Source organism: Camarhynchus parvulus, chromosome 1A (assembly GCF_901933205.1).
Source record: "Camarhynchus parvulus chromosome 1A, STF_HiC, whole genome shotgun sequence".
Taxonomy (NCBI): Eukaryota; Metazoa; Chordata; class Aves; order Passeriformes; family Thraupidae; genus Camarhynchus; species Camarhynchus parvulus.
Window position 1 is genome coordinate 11,000,762 of NC_044586.1, and position 26,463 is coordinate 11,027,224.

At 40.7% G+C, this 26,463-nt stretch overlaps 1 protein-coding gene across 1 annotated transcript in view; it reads right to left on the bottom strand.

Annotated features, from left to right (window-relative positions):
• The window catches only part of CAPRIN2 (caprin family member 2), a 32,183-nt gene extending 14,183 nt beyond the window's left edge, over positions 1–18,000 (bottom strand). The window contains exons 1-8 of the mRNA XM_030959851.1: positions 17,470–18,000; positions 15,736–15,798; positions 12,602–12,688; positions 10,459–10,697; positions 8,999–9,081; positions 6,973–7,137; positions 6,425–6,468; positions 4,240–5,082 (exon numbers count right to left, since the gene is read on the bottom strand). Of these exons, the coding sequence (XP_030815711.1) occupies positions 4,240–5,082; positions 6,425–6,468; positions 6,973–7,137; positions 8,999–9,081; positions 10,459–10,697; positions 12,602–12,688; positions 15,736–15,798; positions 17,470–17,718 (1,773 nt within the window). The 5' untranslated portion in view covers positions 17,719–18,000. The remainder of the gene's footprint in view (positions 1–4,239; positions 5,083–6,424; positions 6,469–6,972; positions 7,138–8,998; positions 9,082–10,458; positions 10,698–12,601; positions 12,689–15,735; positions 15,799–17,469) is intronic.
• Between the last annotated feature and the right edge of the window lie 8,463 nt (positions 18,001–26,463).

Below are 26,463 nucleotides of genomic sequence, written 5' to 3' on the forward strand. Positions count from 1 at the left end.
TGTCTTTTGAAAGCAGCATGGAGAGGAGGTAGGCTCATTAGAAGTATTTTAAACGAATACTTTTTTGTGGTTCTCTAAACTTTTACTGTTCTTATGTTGGTCCGTGCAGCTAGAAGGAGGCAAGTCTGAACACATTTGGTTGCGTTATTTCAACTGGCCCAAATGTTGAGATATGCAGGAACATGTGAAAGTCTTTTTTTTCCCTACAGGACAAACAGCTGTGTTTCTAACAGGAGGTTACAACTTCAATATATTGTACAGCAGTGTTATTATTTGCATAGTGATTGGAAAATATATGGCAGAAGGGTATTTGGGCTATGATGACAACTGTCACACTAAATCCACCATAAACTGATGAAGTGCTTTTTGTTCACTTTTAGGATAAGCCTAAAACACTCTTGCATTTCCTTTCAACAGTTTTCTGAAACTAATCTCAGGCCTTTGCAGAAATTCCAATGCCATGCACAGGCAAGAAGCTTATAGCACATTACTAACTCTGCAGGACTCAGCTTCTAGTATCTATGTGGCCCACATGACAACTGCTTGATGAGCTGTGAGAAGTTTTACTTCATTCTATAGCTAAAAGAGACCATCTTTGTACACCTCTATCTTAATTAGAAATTCTGCTGCACAAACACTATCTTCAACTATCAGTTAAATACAAGTTTATATTGCTGCAGTTTCCAATAATGAACAGTAACTACATCTTTTAAGGATATAAGTGTAGGACAAAAGATACAGTTGAATTAAGTTAATTTCAGTGAGTTACAGATTAAGTTACTGGCAACCTGGATCTTTCTGTCCGTCACTTTTAGTCCTCACTTACAAAAAGTCTTAATTTTACAGCACTCCCTGTCATAGTAAATCCATTCTGGGTTAAACTGATTAAAGCTTTTGTTATCCTCTTCTTCCTCCACTACCATTTCTACTAAGACACAGGGACATGACCAAACTGGTTCTGTGTGTTTGAAAATGGGTAACAGAAGCTCTTCACCTTTAGGTGACCTAACTAGGTCAAGTCTGGCAGAGTCTAAAGCTCTTAAGATAGTCCACTAGCTATGTGAGTGAGACTTGTACATTAAACACACAAAAAAAAGTTTGGGCATGAAAGCAGAAAAGACTTGTCACTTTTACTTCCAAATATGATAAAATTCCTGTATGCTTGTACAATTTGTCAGAGCTTTTATCTCCTTTCCCACCTCATACTCTGTGAGTTCTGTTGGTAGCATTGTTTACTTCAAGAAGTACAAGAATGCAGGGTTACATATATGATATCAAGGCTTTAGGCTAGAACTGAAACACTGAGACTTTCCATTCCATGGAAGTTATTTTCTAGTTCATATAGATATTAAAATACACCAGCCAGAAGAAGCTGCAGTGAAGCTACCTCGTATTGATTTGCTGGTTTGCTGGTACCTAGGGGTTCAAAACTACAATATTTAAGTGCAATATAAGATTATATAGAGAAAAGTATCAGGAAATTAAAGTATTTCAGGTTTTATGCTTTTTAATAAAGAGATGCTTTGAAGAAGAGCAGGTACTTTATGTTCTTAAAATGTTTTCTTTCTAGCCTACAACTAGATGCTCTTTCTGGTAGTCACTAAATGCTAGCAGCAGACTCTGACCTATTAGTCTGGCTCAGATCACTTAACATTAACCTGAATGTTGCTTGAACCACTACAGTTGAAGAGCACTGGTAAATTCAGAGCTTAATTTGAGATAAGAAATGCTTCTGAAACCTAACTTCAACACTACTCATACATTCAGCAAAATTTATCTTGACTTACATCCAGACAACTGACTGACTAAAAGTAGAGATGAAACATTTAGACTTCTTTCTAGAATCAGCTAAGCCATTGCAAATAAACCAACATCCACTTTGGAATTTGGCTAGTCAGAAAGCAAATTTACCAGGGACTCCCATCAAAGCTGGATTTTTTAGAGACTGAAGGTTTACTTACATGCACCAATAACATACCACTTCAACCATCTCATTTACTAGTGAAACTTCATTCTATGGAACAGGACTTGAATTCCTCTTTAGGTTTGTTAGTTATGGAGTAGTAAATGAGGTGGAATGGTGATACCTAAGCTGTAAGTAGTGATTGCCATGTAGATACACAATTAAAATCAGCTTTCTACTCAGAGCAGCATTCACAGTGGGTATGAATTGAATGAGATGCTGGATGACACAAACTCTTTTGCTTTCCCATACCAGGTCACAAATTCAGCTCTAACCAAACTTGCTGGTCCACAGGTTGCACAAACATTTAAACAGATCAGTTAAACAGGTTGCACATCAGTTCACCCTGCTGTCTTAGGCTCAGCTTCTTAGGTACTCCACTTTACAGTATATTAGGTTAAACAAGCACATTTTAATATCTCAAGACACAGTCTTTTTAAAGACCTCAGAGCTCCAACAATTAGATTCAGCTCAGAGGGCAGCAGCAGTGGCACAGGTCTTTTATCTGCCATGCCTACATTCCTGCACAAAACCATTTATGGATTTTCTCAGAGTCAAACAGATCCAGCTACAGCACTGCATTGCCTCTTTTTTACATAAGCAAGGGCAAAAGAGATTGTTATCTGAAAAGCTTAGCATGATTTTAATTGTTCCTTGTATGCACCTCAAGTCAAAGACATCTCTTTTAAAAAACTCCTTATGGAAACTAGTTATGTTCATAGTACACTGTTTCCTACTCATTCAATACACTTTTAGTATTAGGATTTCTCAATAGCTATTAAGCAAAAATAAAGGAAGCTGATGTTTTCCTATGGTCTATGCAAATCCAAGTTTGAATAGTTTAAAATATGCTTTGTTTACTTAGTGCAGCAATCCCCCTTCAGTGACCTCACATTCCAGCAGTTAGTTTAATTTTGTCAGTATATGGCACACCTGCACACTACTAGGGAGATTCCAAAGCAGTCTGCAAGTTTCTCCAGATGACTGGAGACCCTGCTCTTTACTCACTGCAGCAGTTTTCTCAACCACTTCAGCCATCCATCTATCCATCCCATATAAAAACAAGAGGAAACATCTCATTAGGAACCATCTTGCATTTAAGATAATCTGACACCAGGAATTCCAAGGGATTTTACAAGTGCTTGAGACTATTCCAGTACTTAGTTTAAGTTACAGGAATACTGTGCATAGCTGGGTGCACAACACCTATTAGTGCTCAGAGTTACTTAGCGAGGCAACGAGGTTTTCCACCTGTACCACCACCACAAGTGGACACAAGATTTACTCAGCTTGAGTGTAAAGATGGCTCAAGCTGAAACACCTTATCCCACAGTGTTACCCAGTGCTGCATTGTTACATACTTTTTTAATCTCATATTCAACCTTTGGTTTGCGCTCCCGCCTCTAGACACAAGAACATCCATTTTTTCAGTTTCAAGTTTACTGACAAGATACAAGCTTAATCATTTGCCATGAGTAACATGGGATATACTGGTTCCTGCTTTCTTTCAAGAAGACAGTTGTGGTTACAACACTGTGTAGAGAGTTGTACAGCTCAATTCCCCATATTTTCTTCCTGAAGTCTACCTTTAGATTAACATTTTTCTTAGTGACTTAAGGCAGACATAGCAGAGCCCAGTTATCTCTTTTGACAGTGACCAGTGTTGCTGCTACCCAGGCACAGGTGAGAAAGAAGGGTAGCAGCATATTCAGCTGTAAGCCATGCAATGGCTTTTCTTTTATATTTCTAACACTATGCTATTGTTAGACTTCCCAGGACAGCAATATGGTTTATGCATTCATCTGGAACTACATATTTAAGCCCCTGTACAGTTGGTATTGCTTGATCTAGACATTAGATCTCTCTTGAATCACCAGCTATTTTAATCAAAAGCCTAAAAATTACTGAAGTGTTATTCACATGCAGCCACAAAGTATTTGATCCCTGGATGAGTCATACCTGCTTTGTACTGCTAACAGAGGCCAGAGCCAATAGCTACAGATGAACCAAGTTAATTCTTCTGTCTTATGCATAAAGCAGTTATTCAAGGTTCAAACACAGCAATACTGTGCTGATGTAAAAAGCAAAGCAGACCATCTTGCTATTCAAATATAAACTTCAGCCTCCAGAATTATTTCCCCCAAGAAAGAATGAAACGGGAGTCTATATATTGGCCTACAAAACACACCTTAGATACCCTCTGCTAATAGGTGGCTTTATTCCAGTACACTAATGTCAAAAGCTTATGACAGATAATACTACATATGCCAACTCACTTCTTTGGGTTCCATATCAAACTTCTTTGGGCCCATCTGCTCCTTTGGCCCCATACTGGCAGCTGCCCAGGCCTTCGGAGGGTTCTGTAACTGTGGAGATGACACTTGCTGCTGCCTGTCAGCTTTTTCCCAAGCCTCTCGAGTCTCCTGCTTCTTTTGTTCTGGCTCCTCCCTAACATGTGCAGCCCAAGCCTTCATAGGCTCCTGCTTCTTTTGCTCTGGCTCTTCCCTAACAGGCACTTCCCATGTTTTCATAGGGTCTGGCTTCTTTTGTTCTGGTTGCTCCCTAGTTTGGGTTACCCAAGGTTTTGGAGATTGCTGCTTTTCTTCTGGTTCTTCCTTAACTTTGGTTACCCAAGGTTTTGAGGACTCCTGCTTTTTCTGTTCCTGCTCTTCCCTAACTTTTGTTACCCATGGCTTAGATGATTCCTGTTTCTTCTGGTCCTGCTCTTCCCTGACCTTTGCTACCCAGGCTTTGGGAGACTCCTGCTCCTCTTGGACATGTGCTACCCATGCCTTTGGAGCTTCTGGCTTCTTCTGCTGTTCCTCCTCCACATGGGTCTCCCAGGGCTTTGCAGACTCATGCTTCTGTTCCTCCTCTTTACCACGAGTTTCCCAAGGCTTTGGAGAATCTGGTCTCTTGAGTTCTTGCTGTCTAGCACGAGCTTCCCAAGGCTTTAAGGTCTCTTGTTTCTGCTTCTGTTCCTGCTCTTTATCAACAAGCATCTCCCAGGACTTTGGAGGTTCTTGTTTTCTAGCACACTCGGCTTCCCAAGAGCTGGGCTCTTCTGGCTTCTTCTTGACAGAGTATTCTGCTTCAGGCAAATAACGCCTGTTGAGAAACTATATAGACCAAAGAAACTTAATGGTTCCCAAGAACACATTTTGCTACTACAGTTCAGGTCAGTTAAATAAGGTCACCCAGATACTGAAAACTGCTGACTAAAAGCAGAGCCTAGACAGTCTAAGCACTAGTCATAGAAACTGTGGCCATGGCTTTATCCTATAATACTGCAGACTAGCTTTGCTTGGCATGCCATAGAGAAACAGGGAACAGTGCTGAACAGCACAAGTAAAACCCAGCTGAGTGAATCTACTGTCCTTATCCTCAATACTACCTCATGTTCCTAGGCAGTGACAATATCAAGTTCCATTGTGATTTTTGTAAAAGTAGCTCTCCTTCTAAGTACCTAAAAAGCTCTGGTACTATATTGGCAGACATTCTGCTAAGCACCCCAAAATATTAGACCCAGTTACCAAGTATAACCTTCATTCTTAATGGAGTTTTGATACTAAAATGTCACCAGAGTCTCAGATTAAATACCACTGGACTTCAACTGCTGGCTGTGTTTAGGGTTAAGTCTGAGAATTCAATGATGATGTGCTAAGTTTTTCTAAGTTACCACTTGGTCATGAACAGGAAGTAAATACATGAAGAGAAGAATGTACAAGGATCACTGGCTGAGACATTTTTTCTGGCTAGATACCAGATGAGAGTCAGGTAACAGTGTTAGCAATAAGTCACAAAAACTTGTTCTAGAGTACACCCTCTAGTGGGATACCTGGGAAACAGGGATTCAGCATTTTAAGAACCAGTATTTTCACTTGGAAAAAGACACCCTTCCCCACCTTCTGAACCAGGCCGAATGATTTCTATGCTACTGATAGTCAAAGCTTAAGTTCAGGAGTCTGAAGAGCTGCTGAAACAGGTCTACACACCCCTGTGCACACAAGCCTGTCTTGGGTTTCCTACCTTCCTGACAAATCAGAGTAAGACCAACATCATTCTCAAACCCACCAATATCAAGCCTACTGCATTGCTTAGCTTTTACAGACAGCTTTAGCAGATGTCTATTTTCTCTATTGCACAGTACACAAAAGATCAATGTTCCCACTCTAAAGGCAGATGCTTTGTTTTATTCAGGAAAGTGCCAGAGCAATAAAGTACTATACTGCTTCATGTAATCCTGCTCCATTCATCCCAAAATACAACACCAGATGCCATAAATTTGGGGTTAAAAACAAATGCAATCAAGTCTTTAATGCTTCTTACATCAAGCAACACTTAAATTACTGTTCAGACTCCATTTTTAAGTTTAAAAAAGGGCTGCAAAAGAGCATTTCTAAATGTGTCTGAAAAAAATCACAATACTAAAGGCAAGCAATTAGCAGTAGAGTATCTTACCTCCTGTGGCTGTATTTCAGATTTCATAAGCTCCATAATGGATTCTAGAGAAAGGATGTTAATTTGTTTCAACTGATCAAACGCAGAAGGGCAGATCAAACAGTAGCAACTCTTTAAATCTATTTAAATAGCAGTACCAATTTGCTAAACCAGATATTCTGATAGCTCAGCTTGCCATTCAACATGCTATTTCTAGACAAGCTTTTATTTTTTAAGTTTTACAGCTGCAGAAGTTTAGAGTTAAACAAGAAACATTTTATAGTATTAATAATTTTGTTATTCTAATATGTAATTTTCCCTACACACCAGACAGTCGCCACATCTTCAACTTGCTCAGAAGGCAAAAGCATTCTATTACTATGATTTAAAGGGTTTTTTTATGTTACTAGCTAAAATAGAGCTGCAAGCCCTGCAGGTTCCATTTCAGTTGCTACACTGCAAGTAAGCTACAGCACAGCATTAGATTTAGCACCAAGCTATGCAAATTCAGTGCTCAGTTCAAGCCTTTCCCAACACTGACATAAAAATTGAACCCTGTAATATTACACCTGATTCTTTGGCAGACTCTCCTCTTGACAGCTGTCTTGTTTTCTCAGGTTTTCTCTTTACTTCTTCTTCCAATTCTTTCACTGGCACAGCGGTGCGAGGAGTCGGGATACTCTCAAAGTAGCCAGAGTCTAGAAGCTTGGACAACAGGTCCTTCATGTGTTTATCTAAAGAGTAAAAACCCATAAAGTTACAATAGCAAAATCTGAAATTAAGGGGTATTCAGACTACAGATTAAGACTTGTTACTTCCTCCTTTTATATGAACTGCAGTTACGCCAAGTTCACACATCTTACCAAGCTATAGCACCATGTTTTAGTAAAGGAAATTATTTATTAGACTGCTTCATTTAGTGCAGTTGAAAACCTCTTTGCAATACCAGGGCAAGACTGCAGCTTGTTTAATGCCCACAAGGTAAACACAGAGCCACCTGGTCTCCCATATGCTTGGAAAGGGCTTTGTTTACCATGTATAAGCTAGCCAGCTTTGATATTAATATCATGTGAGACTGCAACAGAGGTAAAGCTAAACAGCTACAATGGTACTACTCTACAAGACACTCTTGCTGATAACAGGATGGTGTCTCAGAAAGAAAAGTTAAGAACTGTAGAAACAAACAGGGGAAATGCAAGGGAGTGATCCCAGAGAAAACATACTCCTCTGAAGCTGGGAAAGATTCAGAGCTGACATGGTTGAACAAAAGCTTAACTGTACTCTGAGAAGCACTGTCCAGTTGGCTCCTCTGTGCAAACAAGAGACAGCAGCTAAGAGTACAGAGTAAGACCTCAGAAGTAACAGTGATTCTAGAAATTGTTTCAGAGGAGATGGAAACAGGGCAGCCTTGAGAATAGGAAGAACTTTCCTATTCTGGTAAAGAAAGATCACTCCTACCAGTGACAACCACACAAACAAGAACTGTAGCTAGAATTTACTGTGGCTATAAAAAACTGTCTTCCAAGGCAATGAACACTAATAAAACAACCTAACAGCTTTATCTAAAGTTTAGCTTGCACACAAGGGATGCAAGACAGACACTAAAGGGACAGAGATACTGATAAACAATCTATTCATGTCAACAGATACAAGGCTAAGATAACCAGCCTGTAGCAATCCAAGCCTGCAATTTGTCCAGAACTACATGGGAAGATTTAACACCTAGCTGTCAGTTCAGCTACCTGTATGTGGAAGTTAAACAGGTCACACCAATGCTCTGTTCCAACAGACACTGTTGTCAGTAACAAATGGAAGATTCCTGCCACACAGCTGCTACAAGACTAGCATAAACACAACAAGCAAGGGCTGTTTGCAATAGAAAGACACTACAACTCAATTAAGGGCAGTTTCCTCACAAGCAAGCTGTAAATAGGAACACAATGTGTATGTTGGCTTACAACCAAGGATTTTGGAACTGTGCCACAAATGGAAGATCTGTAGAGTCCTACAGATTTTGGTATGCTTGAAAAGTAAGGACACTTCCATTACATCAAAGAAAGACTACAACTGTGCATGATGAGAAATCCCAGCAAGTTCCATTAACAACCAGTGTGGTGTCCTGCACTGGAGGGAGACAACAGGTATGAGTCTAGAATTCCTACAAAGAAAGGAGACTCTTCAATGCTGTGGAACCTTCAGCCCAGCTTTGTAATACATCAGGGTACTCAACTAAGCATTTCATGGCTGGGAACTGTTCCAAGCTTAACCCATTTGCACATAACTAAACAAAAAGCTTCCCACTGTTCTGAAAGGTATTCAGGCATCAGGTTTTGAATTGCTACCATCAGTATTTCTCAAAAATACGCTAGTACACTGATTGAAAAGTCTTGATTGGAAAAGGAAAGCAGGTAGCATTGATTGACCTGTACTTAACTGAACTAGGAACAGCCATTCATCCTTGGATAATCCAAGATACACACATCACCTGAAAGTAGTTAATTTGGTAACCTTCCATGTGTATTCACTGGTTTTAAGATGCTTAACAAGGACACAAATTTTAGATGTTGAAGTTATTTCTCTAGATGAGACACTCACATGTTGTTCCAACCACAGGTTTCTCACTTCCTTCTAGAAGGTCCCAGAAGTAGAGAGATGATTGCTCCATCTGGTCTTCAACACTAAAACAAATGACAGTTTTACCAGGTAGAAGCACAGCCAAGATCAAGCGCTGCACTATCCCAATACCCCTCATTTTACAGCATTCACTAATGTCCAGCCTTCATACATGTCCTTTATGCACAGAGTGAATAGTAAACCCTGAAATCACTGGAAGTAATTCAGCTGTCTCTGTCTGCACAGGATTTAACCTAGCAAACCTAACTTCTTTTGTTGGTCAATATAGAGATCCTAAGCACTGTCCCACAAAACCACATGGCTGAATTTCATTACAAGCCAGGATTTCCAAACAGGGCAACAACTGCTGTTTAATCAGCTGGTCTCATTTACTGGATGAACTTGTACAGGTGCAACCAACAATAGCTGCCATTCTCACTAACTAGCAGCTCCTGGGAAACTACTTATAGGTCCAAGATCCACCTCCTCCAGAAGGTGGAATTTTCAGTCCACTGCAATGAAACACAGTATCCCAAAGGAAAGGATTATGCTTCTTGTCGAAGTAATGCCATAAAAGTAAACTAGAAACAAAGTTACTCCATTGGGATGAGACACTCCTGTTGTGTAGTTTTTTTATAAGGAGCTGTGCTTTGGAAGTAGTTAACTGAAGAGCAAAGATTAGGCAAGTCTAGTGTATGACAAGTGACTAGAATTTTGAGGCAGTTAAAGAATTAGTCCATAATCAAACATGACTTATCCATAAAGTGTCTCAGCTTACCACCTAATAACTACTTATTCCCTATTCAAATACAATTCTTGCTGCACTACCCTACCAGACAGGCTGTCACACTAAGCATGAGCCATCACAGCACCAGAGCAGTGCCACGTGAGCACTGATACTGACATTACCTCTCTAACACCATGGTCACATGCATGGCATTTAGTGCAGAGGTATCAAAAACTTCAGGCAATTTTTTAAAACCACTTGGAAGCTAACAGCAAGAGCACCTCAGGAGCACCATCTTACATTCCTTGGGAATAAAGAAGCACACCTGAATCATCAATGTAAATGGAATACAGAAAGAGTTCTGATTTAACTGCACTTTTTTCATTTCATGAGCAGTGAGACCTCAGAGAAGCAGCACATCCCCAGCATCCCTGCTAAGGATGGTATTGGACTGTGTCCCCTCAGTCCCACAGGGAGATGTAAAATGGCAAAGTGTCTGTAACCTGCACCTGGGGCTGTAATTACTGCAGCTTCCCTCTAAAGCTCTGAGTGAGGTAAATCTTCACATTCCTAATCTCAGACAAAAGCAAGTGTACTGAAGAGTATTTTAATTAATGTTCCAAAACATGGTTTTTAAAGACACAGCAGTGTCAAACAGAGGACATTTACCACAACAAATGAAGCATACTAATTAGAAAAAAACCCCTAAACTTACCTCAAGTTCTCATTTCTTTCTGGACATGTCAGTTTTGCAAATCTTATGAGGTAGTCTAGTTCTTTAGAAGGCAGGTATATTGCACCATTCACACCACCTTTGAAATCTTTCTGAACATGCTCTTGAGTGAAGTTCTGTAGCACATACTGGACTTGAAGTATTGTACGCAGTTTCTTCTTCTCTGCTTCCAGCTTCAACAGGCTTTCTCTCCTCTGAGCCTTCTTCTGTGCTTTCAGCAGCTATTTTAATGCAAAATTCAACAATTAAACACAATTTAGTGTTTAATCCTGTTTAGTAACAAGATTCTAGGAGAAAACATTGAGTTCTAGTATTGATTATCCTACAATGGGGAAACCAACTATTCATTTTGGTCAGATAAGAGAAGCTCCTAATTCTTCAGATATCTAGAATCTTTTTAGATCCTCCTGTGGAAGAGCTCTCCATTTATCTACTAATTGCCTACACATCTTTTAGTCAAACTGGATACTGGTAGCTTCACTTGTGATATACCTTTGTGATATCTAGACCCTCATTATGGATCCTAGTTGTTTTATTGTTACAGCTTTTAAAGAAATTGATTGAATTGATTGAACCAATGCATCAGTCCAGGCCTAGCTGATCTTTAACATTTACCACAGAGTTAGAGAGGCAGAAGCTGTCTCAAGTTTCTTCTAGTAAGAAAACTGCTCTTCACTTTTGAATATCCCAGCTTAAAGGATACAGCAGAATCCTACAATTATTTCTGTTGGCAGAAGGCTTAAACACTCAATAAATAAGGAACAATATAAAACTACAGAACACATACAGAATGTGCATTCAAGTCTCTCATCATGCACTAACAGAACCAGCAGAAGCTATCCAAGTAACTGCAGAATTTAAAATGCCTCAATATGTGTCACAATCTATGAAAATTTTGCTCCCTACAATACACTGCAAAGGATGCAAGGATGCTGTTGCCAGAATTTGCCCTAGTGTTCCAGTAATGGCTATTGACTGTAGAATCCATACCAGCAGAAGCAGAGCCAAGTTAAAAACAAGGTGGGTTAGCCTTTGAATACAGCATAAGTTCAAGAACAAACATGAACTGGTAGAATGCTGGATTACTTAAAACACCTGCACAAACATACACTGGGTCACAAGGTACCTTCAGCGTTCTGTAGAAATAATGCCAGAGCAGTGACTAATCATGTTTAGCTTCCCTACCACTATTTTGGATCAAATCTTCCATAAGTGTAGAATTTGCTTGAGCCAAGAGACCAGTTTCTCCAAAGATAAAACACTTGCTTGCATAAAAATAATGTATGGAGCGCCTTAAATCCTGAACAAAGACCTAAATAAAGCACTAAATCAGTGTCTTGCCACAATTAGAGACAACTATGGCAGATTGAGTAGCAAACTCCACAAGCTTCAGTTAAATTTTACTGAGGGATGTACTTCTCAGTGAAGTCAAAGTGATTTAAAACCAGCACTTTCCCTCACCAGAAGCAGTAAAAGATTAATACCGGAAGGGATCTTGGGACATTGTCTAACCCAGCCTCTAGAAAGGATACAAGGAATGAAGACCAGATTGCTTGGAGCTTTGTGCAGTCAAGTATTGAAGAAACCCAAGGACAGATTTTACCACTTCCCTAGGCTGCCTGCTTCTAATGTTTTATCACCCACTGAGTGATTTCCTCCTACCTGGTTAGCATCTATTTCAAGTAATGACCATTGCTTCTCCTACCACATCTCTCAGCAAAAATCCCAGCTCCACCCTTTCAGTATTTCCTGTCTGAAGGACAATTGTGCATCTCCTGGCAAGCCTTCACTTCACCAGGCCCAACAAGCCCACATGTTCCAGGCTCTCCCCACAGGTCTCACTTTCCAGGCCCCAGCCATTCAAGGGCCCACCACTGGAGTCACTGAAGCTTCTTTGGCCTTTGCCTACCAAGTGATCAGAAACAGACAACTGGGTAACAAGCACCAAATAATCAGTTCTCCTTCATCAACTGCTCCTCATATGCTTAAGCTTCACTGCTGCAGAGAAACCAGACAAGAACTTCCTAGCAAGGGGTGCACTGGAGTAGAAATGTAGTCATTAAAGTAGTTGCACAAAGTTCTGCAGTTACCTCCTGTCAATATAGAGAAGAATAGTTATACTTACATCTTGGCTAAGCCCTGAAAAAGTCTTGTGAAGCTCCTTGGCAAATTCCAGGTTGTGCACTACTTCATCATATTTCTCTACTGCCTCCTACAAAGGAATAGATAAAAAATGTATTTCTCATGCCTAAAGTACTGATTGCAACTCTATTGCCTTGTACTTAAATTCTCCTTGTGAAGTTGTCATTTAGTGTGTTCTTTTCTGAAACTGTAGCTTTTTAAAGATTCTGTGTCTGTGGCTGTACTTTAATTGTAAATATCATTCACCTGTAACTGAGATGCAGTTCAAAGCCAGCTCATACCACCAGACAGATACCTTACAAGTTTGCCTACATAAGTCTTGGCAATCAGAGGTAAACAGCTATTTAAAATCAGACTGGTCTAAAAGCCTGGAAGGAATACAGGAGGAATTCAGCACAGATCTTCTACCCTCATGCTTAACTGAACACCTTTAAAGAAAATTTGTTCAAACTTTAGAAATATACACAGCAAGACATACTTCCAGAAATAAGTCTTTCAAATTTAGTTTCCACAAAAGAAGCCATGTTCCTGTCTTCACTAATGACTTTAGCCAATATTTTACTGGCTAGTCTTCAAAAATAATTGCAGTGGATTATTAATTGCATTTTGATATACCCCATTTTTAATGGGTTAGTTAATTTCTCCAAGTTCCCTTGACAGCTCTGAAGATAGCAAAATGCTGTAGTCCAGACATGCTGCCCATATGTTCACACCACAAGGCATGAAGTAACAAGTTTAATTCCAGTTGTTCACATGTGCTTTACACCCAATTTGGTTTATGCTCCTGACATGATATCACAGGTTTTTCTAGAACAGGCCCATCAGTCTAACATAAAGCTTGTTCACAGCAGTGTTAGTGTTTCATCAGGGCAGTGACAAAAGCTTAATCTACTGTCCCAATAAGATTTGGGACATCTGCAAATTCCATATGTGTTCCTAAGCAACTGGAAAACAAGTTATATGTTCATTTGTTCAGTTTGATTGCTCAGTTCCTTTTATTCCCTTGTTTGGGACATACTAGACATTACCTGGACTAAATGCTACTCAACATAAAGTGCTCTCACCTGGTAGTTTAGGTTTCACACAATTCACCAAGCAGCTTTGAAGTACTATTTAGCAATTCACTTAGCACTTGAGAGAATGACTTCTAAGAATCCAATGCCCACACATTTGAGGAAGACTCACAATTAACACCAACAATTTACTAGTCAGGTTACAGTAATTGTGCTTTTAACAACACAAATTGCAGAGTAAAACTCTGCACCTGAAAACATCAAGAACAGCTACCACTGCTCTCATGCCAGGCTGTACCTCAGCCCACAGGAAAGCAATAGCTTTCTTCTGTCACACCTGTTATTAACATTCATTAACAGCATGTTGGAAGAACAGCACTGAGGAAAATCTGCTCAGCTTGCAAAAAGCACAATAAGCTGCTGGAAGCTCCTCATTCTTGAAACAAGTGTTTCCTAATGTAAGGCTAGCACACATTAGGTCTGGCAGGCATGCACCACAAGTAATTACAGCTTAATCCAAATTGCTTGCAAAACAAGTTCATCACCAGACACGCACTTCTTCCTCTGTGTGAGAAAATTAAAGCTATAGATGACATCAAGTTATATTAGAACACCACTGTATTATAAGGCACTTGGTTTTTTTAGGTGTTAAGACCTATTAAGCTCTACTCCAGCCTCAATTTGTATATACACCACAAATTTGCATCTGAAAGTTACAAATGCAGTATTTCTGTATCTTCACCACTGAAGCAGGGGACTTCACAAGACTATTAATTAAATATTGAGTGCATAGGGGCTTCTACAATGGCCACTTTCACTATGAAGACTGAATCTAGTTCTTCATTTTAGTAGCCTAAGAAACTCCAGAAACTGAGATGAAGACACTAAAACTTAACAAGAGAAGCCCAGCTAGGAATACTAAAAACTAGTAACCAAGTTAATGCCATTTTCCAAACACTGTCACCTAACAGCTTTTCACAGTCCAGGGCATATACCAAAGCAGTCAATACATTCAAGACTACTCCAACTTACAGAACATTGTTCAATAGTCTCACTGTTCATGGCAGCAAACAGATTGTGAAGAACACCAATGATCTAAACACAAAAGTTTCTTGCCCACCTGATTGAAGATTGAGTTGAGAGGAATTGAAAGGTCATCAACCTACTCTAAACCATCAGATTTAATTTACTTTTGCACTTGATAGGGCAAGAGTACTTAACTACAAAACCTGATGTTGTCTAAGTGACAATTTACTCCAGCAGGTTTACTCTACTTCTAAGAAGGTACCATTTTCCCCCCCTCTTATCCCACTTATGTCTAACTCTTTTACAAATCATTCACAGTAAGAAAAAAGAATTTGTGTTCTCAGACTGCTGCACTGTGATAAAGTTAGCAATCAGTGACATTTTCCCAGCTGGTTCATTAGCAGGATCAGCACTATCACTGAAGTGTCAGTACTCCTCATCAGATAATTACTCTAGCATGTGTCCACTACATTTTAAAACCGTGACTCCTAGATTAGTAGAGCAATAAACTCTTTGGATTATGTGACACTACTACTCAGCTCTGCTAAAGTTTTCAAGTTACAGAAACTTGGTTTCAGATCTAAAATCCATTCCAGACCAAGACAAAAAAAGAGCCAGCACTGTCAGTTATATTAACAGCTACTTGTAATCAACAGCACTGTGCAGACAACAGGCAATTTCAAGTAATAGCTGCTAATGAAGAAATCATGAGGATTAATTAGCCATCTCAGAATTCTTGAGGCTTGGGTTCTAACACTGCACTGCCATATAGATCAGCTGTACACAGCTACCTCATTAAGAAACAGAGGTGAAGGAGCACTGAAGCTGAAAGTCTACAGAGCAAAGATAAACAGGGATCTTCTACTCCTTCAGGGAACACCATGAAGGTTAAAACAGGCAATGGAGCTTATGGGCTCAACATTCAGCCTGATAACCAATAATTTGTTAATTTATTTTTGTGAAAAATACCTTTAGGTACTGCTTCTATAAAAACACCCTTATCTCCTACAGCAACCCACCCTCCTGCCAGATCAGAAGGTTTTGAGGCCTTCCAGTCCTGCATAAAAAGCAAGCTTACCAATTGGTCTTGATTGAGGGCTTCCCCCTTCTTCAGACGATCTTTGTAGTCTTCGAGTTTGAGCTGCAGAAAATTCAAAGTAAACATTAAACAGAAATCAATACAAAAATTAAGCAAAGGGTATGAGTGAAATACTGTAACATAGAACAGAAAACCTCCTACTTCCTCCTGTTTCTGGAGAAAAGAACACAGAGTTTTGCTATGCCTTTGATTTGGCAATTTCAGTCTGCAGGACTGTCTACTTCCTTTCCCTATCACTGATCTTTCAGTTTTACTTGCTACTTTTGTTTCATTTAGGAATTATTAATGCATTGATCCAAGACCTTTAAATGGCTTCAAATACATCCAGTGTCCTTATTTAAGGTAGACTTGTTTAGCTGTCCCAAGTCAATGCTGGAATTTAGTTATATTATCCTTGAATAATCCTTGTTATGTCTTTCAAAAATTTGGCTTTAGTTACATCAAAAATTTATAGCCCTGTTCCCTAAGAAAGTGGACAAGTGTATTCAGGGAGGAAATAAGATTTATTTCCAATATACCAAAGTATCTTTAAATGCTGAGGTAAATAATACAAAACTAAACTATTTGATATTGCAAAACTTCTTTAGGGAAAAGAAAGGTGACTTCACTGCCATGAAATCAAATGCTATTCCATTTGTGTATCTGCAGTTTCACTGGCAGTACCTATAGGAGTGTAAGACTAGGAATACTTTCTACTCATTTTAGTAAGTCAGTTTTATTTGCTGATAAGGCCACATTGTCATGCATGTGAAAATCAAAGGTACCAGAGAAATTCACAACAAGAACCTTCCTTGGGCAGAATTAGAATACAAGACAAAGTTGTTTATTCACACAAAGGAAACATGCTTGTCTGATGCTATTCAAAATTACAGCATGATGCCTGACATGAGACAGCAGTAATACTGCATCTCCTGCAGGAGGATCAAGTCCCCTAAGCACATGGCCAGATGTCTGATCTACTCTCTCTCCTTGCCCCAAGACATAACTAAAAGCTTTTCAGACATTTAGAGTAGCACAACATATTCACACAATTGCTTCACTTGTAATCCTGATCCAGCACTGAAAGCAACAGCACCTTCACATCTTTTATCCTACAGAAAATAACATTCTCTCAACTCAAAACCTGCTAATCAGCTGAAAAGCCTTAGAATGCAGAAGTCTGACTAGCCACAACTACAATGTTTCAGGTGTATAATTACCTCAGTTATTATTCTTACTAATACTGTTCTGTCCCCCAGCCTCAGGAAAGCAGAGGTAAAAACGAGAGATCAAGTTTTGGAGGATTTCTGTATAAAAGTTTTCCAGACAGTAACATCTGCCTGTATTTAAAATATGTAAGTCGAATATTGATGCAAAATAAAGGGCAATACATATTCAATATAATCCGACATTTCCACTGTCAGAGGAAACACTTGTTCTAACTTCCGATTTTACAAACAATTTACATCTAAATTAATAACAGGTACATATAATTGATGAAAGATTTATGCAAGACTATAATCACGTTTAAATCAGATGCAAGTTTGTTCTGAACTGATTTGGTCAAGAGAAGCACCTTCAGTTTCAATCAACATATACTGGCTCTCTGTATACACACATAACCTTATTCCAGCCGTTAAAAATAACGGAAATAACATGAAATATTATTTTAAAGGCAACGAGCTTTACTATCGGCAGCTTTAATAGGTGCCGCGGGCAAGAAAACCGAGTTACCTTCTTTTTCTCGATGTTCCTGATCTTGTGTTTGAGGCAGATGAGCCCGTTGTCGATGTAGATCTCGTAGGCCTGGGAAGGAGAGGCCGCCGTGCTCAGCGCGGACTGCAGGGGGCTGGCGGGAGCCGGGCTCTCCCCAGCCGGGGTCACCTGCTGCTTGGCCGCCTTCATCCTCTTCTCCTCCCCTTCCTCCGACCGGCCTGAAGGTGATGATGGACGATGGAAAGGGGCTTGGGAAAGCCGCACCATTGAAATGGATGGAGCTGCAAAGAAACTCTTTTATTTAGCTCTCTCACACCCTGCTCCCCCCTTTTCAAGTTCCGTCTTCTCTTGTCACAGAACATGTAGCCACAAAACTGAGCCTCGGGAAGGAGCGACCGCAATTTTTCCACGCTTCTCCCTCCCTTTCAAAATATCCGTAGCAAGAATTTCAAAGCAAGGCAAACTTCGTATTGTTCACAGCCTCCCCACCCATGCAGACACCAAAAATCCTTTACATAGGCAGAATTAGACAGCACAGGGGATGATTCCAGAAACTCAGTATAGTGACCATATAAAACTAGGCAGGTTTCCTGCACACATCACCCACAGGGGAAAAACTGCAAGCAAGCAATTGCAAATCACACCGCCAGCCTGGCATCCGGGCTGCAGCCTGAATGAAAATTTAGAAGGGCCATGCCTGAAGGTATAGCCCCTCTTCTTCCCAATCCCCTTAAATCGATTTTACCCTTTCATGACCTCCACAGCAATCCAACCGAGGACTTACAGTCAATTCAATTTAAAAAAAATTGCACACAGACAGAAAAAAATAAAAAAAAGAAAAAACGTTTGATTAAGCAAACTAAGCCAGCTTAGTTACAACAGCATCATTCTTCGTGAGGAACTGGTCCCTGCCTATACCCATCCGCAAAACGTGCCTGTGCCACGGCAAAACATCGGCTTCCATTGGAGGGGCTGTAACCTTGAGCAGAGTTTCTGCAAGACACGCTCGGCCACCCTCATCTTCAACTACTTACGGACACCTGCTCCTGGAAAGCAATGACACCACAATTCTGCCTGCCCGCCGCCGGGGAGGCCGCACCACATCACCCCAGCGGGCAGCCAGGGCAAATCCTGCCTTTCCCCGGGACAGCCTCCGCCGCCGGGGCGAGCCCTCCATCGCGTCCTTGCCAGGGATGGCCAGGGAGCTGCTCCCGGGGGGAGAAGGGCACGGCCGCCACGGCTCCCCGAGCGGGGCGGTGGCGGAGGAGCGGAGAAGGGAGGAACAGCGGCTCCTGCCTGCCAGGGATTCACCTCCTCCGCCTCCCGCCGCGCTGGGGGGCCCGCCGACCCCACACCGCCCGGCAGGCTCGCTCCCGCCTCCCCGCTCACCTCGGTGCCCGCACACGCTCAGGCCCGCCCCGCCGCCCGCCCCTCGCCTCATATAGCGGCGGGGCGGGGCGGCTCCGCGCCGGTCACCGCCCGCTCCCAATGGCCGGCGCCGCCTCACCTGCCCGCCCGCCCCGCGCCGCGCCTGGAGGGCGGGGCCGCGGGGCGGCTCCCCTGAAGGTCGGGGCGTCCGCCCCGCAGCTGTGTGGGGTGTCCTGCGCTCCTTGGGAGCGAGGGGTAGTCTCTCGGGTGCTCGTGCAGGGACCTGAGTGGCGGCCCTGGCGAGGCACAGAGCGTCCGGGGAGAGTGGCCCTGTCACCGGCTTCGTGGGGAAGGGGGGTCAGGTGTGACCCTCCGCCATGTGCCACCCGTGAGGGCGAGGTGTGGCACAGGGCCCTGGCAAAGCCGCGGTGCGCTGTTGCATGGCGTGTACCGCAGCAGTCTGACACCACAGTGAGCCCGGGGCAGGCGGGTAGCGCTCCCCGAGCAGCCCCACACAAGGGCTCCATCCTCCCAGGGCAAGGGCATCCCCTCGGCCCTTTCAGAGCCCACTGTCAGTCACACCCTGTGACAGGAAAAGTGTTGGTCTGTGCCTGTAAACCAGCTGAAGGGCTCCTCTGGGCCTGTAAAAAGTCCTGGAGGAGACCTGCAGGACTGTGGGTCACCTTATGTAGCAAAAGAAGTGAATGTCCTCTAATAATCACGGAATCAATTAGATTGGAGTCCAGCCTATGACTGAAATGTACACTAGACTGAGTGAGGCGCACGCCCAGCCCTTCCTTAAACGCCTTCAGGGACATTGGCTCCACCACCTCCCGGGGCAGCACATTCCAATGTCTAATCACCCTTTCTGTGAAGAAATTCTTCCTGATGTCCAACCTAAACCTTCCCTGGCACAGTTTAGGACTATCCTCTCATCCTGTCCCTTGTTACTGGGGACAAGAACCCAATTCCCCACCTGGCTACAATCTCCTTTCAGGTCCCCCGTTTCTCCTTTTCTTCAGGCTGAACACCCCCATCTCTCTCAGCCACCCATTGTAGGACAACCCAATGCCATCCAACTGTGTAAAATCTTGATAACTAGTAAAAGCATTTGAAGATAATTGAATATAAATTAATCCCAAAAAAACTTCTGTTAACACCTAACAATCAATGCTATGGAAGGCTGGAAGACTAGGGAAAACAGACCTTCCAAAGATCAGAGGACTAAGCTGGAAATCTGTTTTCTGTGTTTCTGGTTTTTGTGGCCATTACCACAAAGAAGAAATAAACTATATGGCAAGTTCATAGCAATCCTGAAATTTGTGAAAGTAATGAAAATAGAGACATTTTGAAAGAGAGAAAAGTGAGTTAGTGAGGAAGGATTGCAAAGATGGGTTTTACAGAACACAAGATGTATTTATGTAGTATAATGGATGGATGAGAGAACAGGGGAGGAAAGGTTGTACATAAAAAAGATTGCTTTTTAAAATAAAACAAGCAAATGATACATGATTCAAACAATAAGGAGAATTCACAGAGTATCACAGAATCAGATTCAGTTGCATGCACCGACCTATAGCATCCACAATCTTGCCACTTCTCAATGTGTCAAATTCTTTAATCACATGTCCCAAAAGTCTACATTTTTTTAAAGCCCTGGCTCCTAGAATGAGGTCACTTTGTGAGGCAGTTTTCATGACTGGAAAGAAGTGCTAATGAGTAAGACACAGCTTGTGTCTAGGATCAGCAGTGTGCTCTGAGAGTCCTTCCAGTAGATTTCTGTGGGGTTTTTGCAAAGCTATCATGGATGGGCTAGATCCTTGAAAAGTAATTATAAAATGAATGATCAGTTAATGCATTTGTTAATAAGAAGTCATAATTAATGTTCATACACCTGGGACTGTTCTGTAAGTCATAGTTACTACTGACAAACTGCTTCATAGTGCGCTTTTACAATTATCTGTATAAAAGAGGAAAATCAAAAGGAAAATTCATACAAGCCAAATCCATATTTAAAATCAATGAATATTTTAATTTCTTTTTTTAAAAGTAAGAAGTAGCTAATTGAGACTAATGCTATATACATTTATAATATATCTGTGATCTCTAGAGCACTGTGAATAGTGTACTAATGTGGTGAGGTCAAGCCCAGTGCAGTTAGGAAATGCCAGGATTAAGCACAGCCTAAATTAATTAGTATAATGCCATCTTGCAGATCCATTGTGAGATCATCTCTAAGATGATCATAGGTTATGATAGTCAAGCCATGCATCAGTCATAACCATGGGGATCTATGCCTTTTTCTCTAGGATCAGAAGGGGAATACACTCTAATGCTGAAGACAATTGTTCTGTTCTTTCTGTCATGTTTGACTGATTCTGCTTATCCCCTCCCACTGGGACTGCCCTAATTTTTCCCAGTCCCACAAGTTTATCCCTCTCTCATTTTTCTCAGATTCTGATTTCCACTCCTGAACCCCAGGCTCAGTCTTTCTCCCCCCATCTGCGTGTTGTCCAAGTCACAGGCTCCTTTGAGAAGGAGGAACTCCTTCGCACACAATTCCAACCCTTTGCCCAAACCACTTCCAGTTTTCCCCATCAACTCTTTATCCAGCCCACTAAACCCTTCCCTAATCCCAGCGGCATTTAATGCCAGCTGTGTCCCTCCAGCTGCAGTGGGCCGGCCCATAGCCAGCTGTGGTGAGCACTGAGACCAGGTTCCCATTTTCATTCCCTGTCATCCCTCCTGTTACTGCATTGTGAAACTCCAGGAAGTCAATGTGTAGAATAAGAATCAGCTCCATGTTAACCTCAGGAGAGAGAGTGAGGATGTTGCAAAGATTATCCGCCAGAGAAACCTGCTTCAGTCATGCAACATATTTCATACAGGAAAGCTGAGGAATTCTGGATCCAACATGAGATGAATACATTAGGTCTCACAAAGACGATTGTTAGTCAGAATTACACCCAATTTATTGGAAGGCCCTGGAGAGGAAATATGTTACTACAAGGCTGTTTTATGCTACAAGGAGTTTTTTCCACATATAAACCCTGTGGCTGCCTGTCTGCTGTTCAGAACTCAGAGCCAAGAGGTCTGGAGAGAGTTTGTTCCACTCAGTGTCCACCATTGCCTTACACAAGCTGCTGCACCTCACAGTGATTTCTAACTTCGGAAATGCTTCTTAAACATACACTTCTCCCTTTATACTCCAGCTCCTTGTCTTCTGTGTTTTCATCACAGGATTCTGATTGCAGTTTCCTTGTATAGAAACTTTTCCTCTTTTTTTGCCTCCATGTTCAATCCTGCCCAGCAAACTGGTTCATATTCCTTCTCTTTGCATGCAACCAGTGCCAGGCATTTCCATTCCATTTCCTTTCCAATTCCCAGATGGTTTCAGTTGCCTGGCTCACTTCTCACCTCACCAGAATTCTAGATTCTATTGATTCCTTTCCATTCCTCCCATTCCTCTCATTTTGCTTTTCTTTGTTTTTTTTTCACTCACTTTCTGTGTTTTCATCAGAAAAATTCTCCCAAAATTTTCAAGGGAAAGAAGAAAAGAAGCAACAAAATTAAACAGAAACAGTTACTGTGCCTGGAAGCAGCCATTACAAGCTCAGCCAAATTTCACCTACCTAGCTCCAGGCCAAACAGCATGTGTTTAATTAAGGTCCATGTTAACACCCATAAGATCTGCAAGGGAATGGAGTTATGTTCCCTGGCAGAAGCTGAAATTCCTGTTTCCAGGCTGTGGGTTTCTGGAATTTCAGTGAAAGTGTAGAAAGAATCCTGTGAACTGCTTGTTTTTTCAGTCCCACCGGGAATCACCAAATGATTGGCGTTGGATGGAACATCTAAAGATTACTTTATCCAAACCCTGGTTCATCTCAACTCAATTTGAAGCACTCACCCAGAATGGAAGAGTTCATTTGGAGCTGAAAAAGTTTCAAAGCAAAAGCAAATTTTAACAGTTCTGGGCAAGCTTAGTAAAAAGAGGGCCCAGCTAAGCAGAAAGATTGTGTGATCTGAGCAGTGGAAGCAGCAGCACCTGCCTCTGTTAATGTCTCTGTCCTTGCTTAGGAGTTAATCAAACCTCAGTTGCAAAAGGGGAAATGTTGCAGAGCAGGCATTCATATGGTATTTCTTTATTGTGTGTGCATGAGAGAAAAGTTTTTTTTAAAAAATCACTAATTTGCAGCTGTGAGATTAAAGAGTCGTGTGCCTGTAAATGCTTCAAAACAATCACCAGTCCACGAAAGTGGATGTATTTGAGTCAGAAACATTTATTTTTGATACATTGATACATGAACTCATCTGGAGTGTTATTTTCTCCACAACACCTCTCCTATCCCCTTTGTCTGTGCCTGGCATGGATGTGGCCTTAGAACAAAGCTGGGCTGTGCATTAAAACAGGATACATTCCTAGGTTTTGCAGGATTTAGAATATTTAAAGTGAATGAGCAAAATAACTGCAGGAAAAGATATTTTTATGTATAATGCAAGTGAACATTGACTTTTAAGCTAAATTAAGCTATCTTTGCTACAAAATTCTAAGGAATTTTACATGGATGTGTTCTTCATTTTCTAGATGAATTAGGATCTGGTTGGAGGCACAGAGCATTCACAGCTGCAGCTAGCATAAACAAAGGGGATGCTTTGAGCATAATATGGTCCTTTGAATACAAATATCCTGGACATTGAGGAATTATGTCTTGAATTATGTACTCAAAGTTAGTAGCATCTGTGACTTTTGCCTGTAGAAAAGGGGGATAATCCCACTTCCACCATTCACAGGAATGCTGATTAAAAACTGCCCAGCTTATTTGTCCATTTGAAACCAACAGTGTCTCCAAAACAGATCTTTATTATTTCATTTTGTTATTCTGTGGGAAAATGTTTTCTTTTTCCTAAAAGGAAAGGAGAGTTCTGTGGTGGAAAGAGTTTATTGGAAAGAGGAGCTCTAGAACTGCACATGCTCCCAGTTCTGCACAGGGATTAACTATATGTTACTGAGATACTGGGTGTGCTACCTTCATCTGCTCCTCTGGCAGAACCTCCATAGTCCAGGGATTCTTTGCTTCCCAAGCAGTGTCTATGAATTGCTTGGTGTCCTTGTCCTTCCATCACAGCCCTAAGAGCCCTTGGATGCTGCAGCTCTCCATTAAAATATTACTCTTACCTTGTATTTTCCTGCTGGAGCAATATGGTTTTTTGCTAAAACTTCACTTCCATGAAAGTAGTTTTCCAAATGTTTTCAAAAATCTTTCTCAGATCCTTCCTTTTCAGATTTCTGAGTTCTTATGTGATCACATTTTCTTCTCCCACAATTTGGTTTGCTTGTCCACTGATTCAGCTGCAGAATCCTTAATGGCTCACAGCTCTGCTCTGTGTTACAGGGGATCTCCTGGCACATCCCAAACATGAATCTCAGACTTCCTGCACCCTTACAACCACGGTGCATGGGGCAGAAATATTTAAGTTAAATAGGTTTTAAAAATATAACAGCCTGACTTGCTTGGGGTTTTGATCCAGTTAATCATCCTAAGTATGGTTTAGATAGTAATGCATTCCATGTCTTTTACTCTACAACCAATAATCTGGCTCCTCCAGAGAAGCTAATGGATTTTTATTATTCCCAGGGAATTGCTAATGACAGATTTATTTCCTTCTTACTGCCACCTTAACACCTTTAATCTCAGGCTTTTCAGGTGGATCAGTGAAAAATGTTTTCACTTGTGTTTCCCTTTGAATCCTACTGTGTCACTGATGCATTCTGAGACTCAGTTAAACTTAATTTAAAAGTCTGATTTCAGACCATTGCAGATTATCTCTGCAATTTGGTAGCTTCCTCTGCATCATTACCCAAGAAGATGAGGGGAAAGGAAAAAATAGGCCCCACATTCTGATTTTTTTTTTCTCATTAGGAAGAAAGGATGAGTGGTAGACAATCGACATTCCTGAAATCTCTCTGTGACCTGAATTCAGGACTCAATTTCTGTGGCTCCATTTTTTCTTGCTTCAAGTTCTGAGCAATTTAATATGCAAAATGTTGTGCATCTGTATGTAATTGAATAAAAAGAGGGGCAAAATTTGGCAACTTCACAAAGTGCTATTGTGAGATTCAGTCAGGAGGGAAAGAACCATCCAAAATTATTAGTGAACAAAGCTTGAAGACTGGAGAAATTTTTATTATCAGTTTTATTATCAGTTAACTTATTTCATTCATCTGTGTTCCTGTAAATACTTAAATTTTACATGAAATAACATGGTGTTTATATGGGGAAAATGTTGACAAAAGTTTAACATGCATGGTAAATAGAAATTATAGGGGAAAATCACAAAGCAGAGACCCAAAACATCTCTCTGGTACTTTTATAAAACAGAGGAGTGATTTCTAATATGTGCGTGCATATGTGTAATTTTATTTTGGCTATTTTGTCACAACATAAAACAATAGTGAACACATGAATGCAAACAAACCCAATCAAGATTTATAGAATAGGCCCTGTCTTTCTTGAAGGCTTCCAATGATTCCTTGCAGAATTCAAAGTACAAAAACCAATTTTGATAATAGTCCTTCATTTTTCTACTTTCTAATAAAATCCAGGCTCTTCATTCATTTATAGTCTAAAAAGATCTTATCCTGCAACCATTATTTTCTTAGACTCATCAGCAAACAAATTGCTCCTAAAACTATCACTATATTTATAAAAAAAACCATCGATTTTTATGAGAAATAAAAATATTGTTGACAATTTTTAACAAGGCTGAAACCATCCCAACAATTTCACAAAGCTTTCAGAGAGCAGCATGCCTTTGTCCAGGGATTCTGACAGGTTGGGTCTCAATATTTTTATACTATCAAAATTAATTCAATATTGGCCATTGATTTAAACCCCTACCTCATCTAACTCCCATTTTCATTTACTCTCGATCTCTGTTACAAAGAAAGCTCCCTTTTAAAATGCCTGCATAGAAACTAATCTGGTTTTCTCTTACCTTATTAAGTTTTGCCACAAGAAGGAAGCTTTCACTTGAAGCAACTTGATTAAGTAAAATCTAAGCATGCTTCATAGTTTTTCATTAAGTACTTGGCATTTTTTATGTTTGCTGTGTTGATGTAAGTGCAGTCATTCACATGAGTGTCAGAGCATGAAACCACAGGGAGTATAAACTGTAGCTGAACCTGCAAATTATTCTTTTTATTCAGGACCCTTATTAGCCATCTGCATAAGCCCATGTTTAACCCTGAGCAATTGACTAATCCCACTGACTTAATTAAGGCAATATGCAAGTTTCATTTTTATTAAAGATTAATATTGGAAAGCATGCAGTTTTTTGCCTTTGCAGTTTTTCTCTTGCTGCTCACAAGAGTTGTGATCTTAGTGGGATAGTTCATCTTCTCAAAGAGAAGTAGCAAGTGCTTCCTTGAGATAAAAAATCTAGACAGCTTTCCAGGGCAGTATTAGGATGCCAAGGAAAAAGTTACATGAAAGATATTTACTTAGAGTGTTTATGAATAATTGGTTAAAATTTGGTATTATCTAATTCAGATACATATGTATTATTATGTTTTAAAGGTTATGAATGCTGGTCAATTCAGACATCCTGCTAAAAAATAATTTAAAAATAATAAAGCATTAGTGT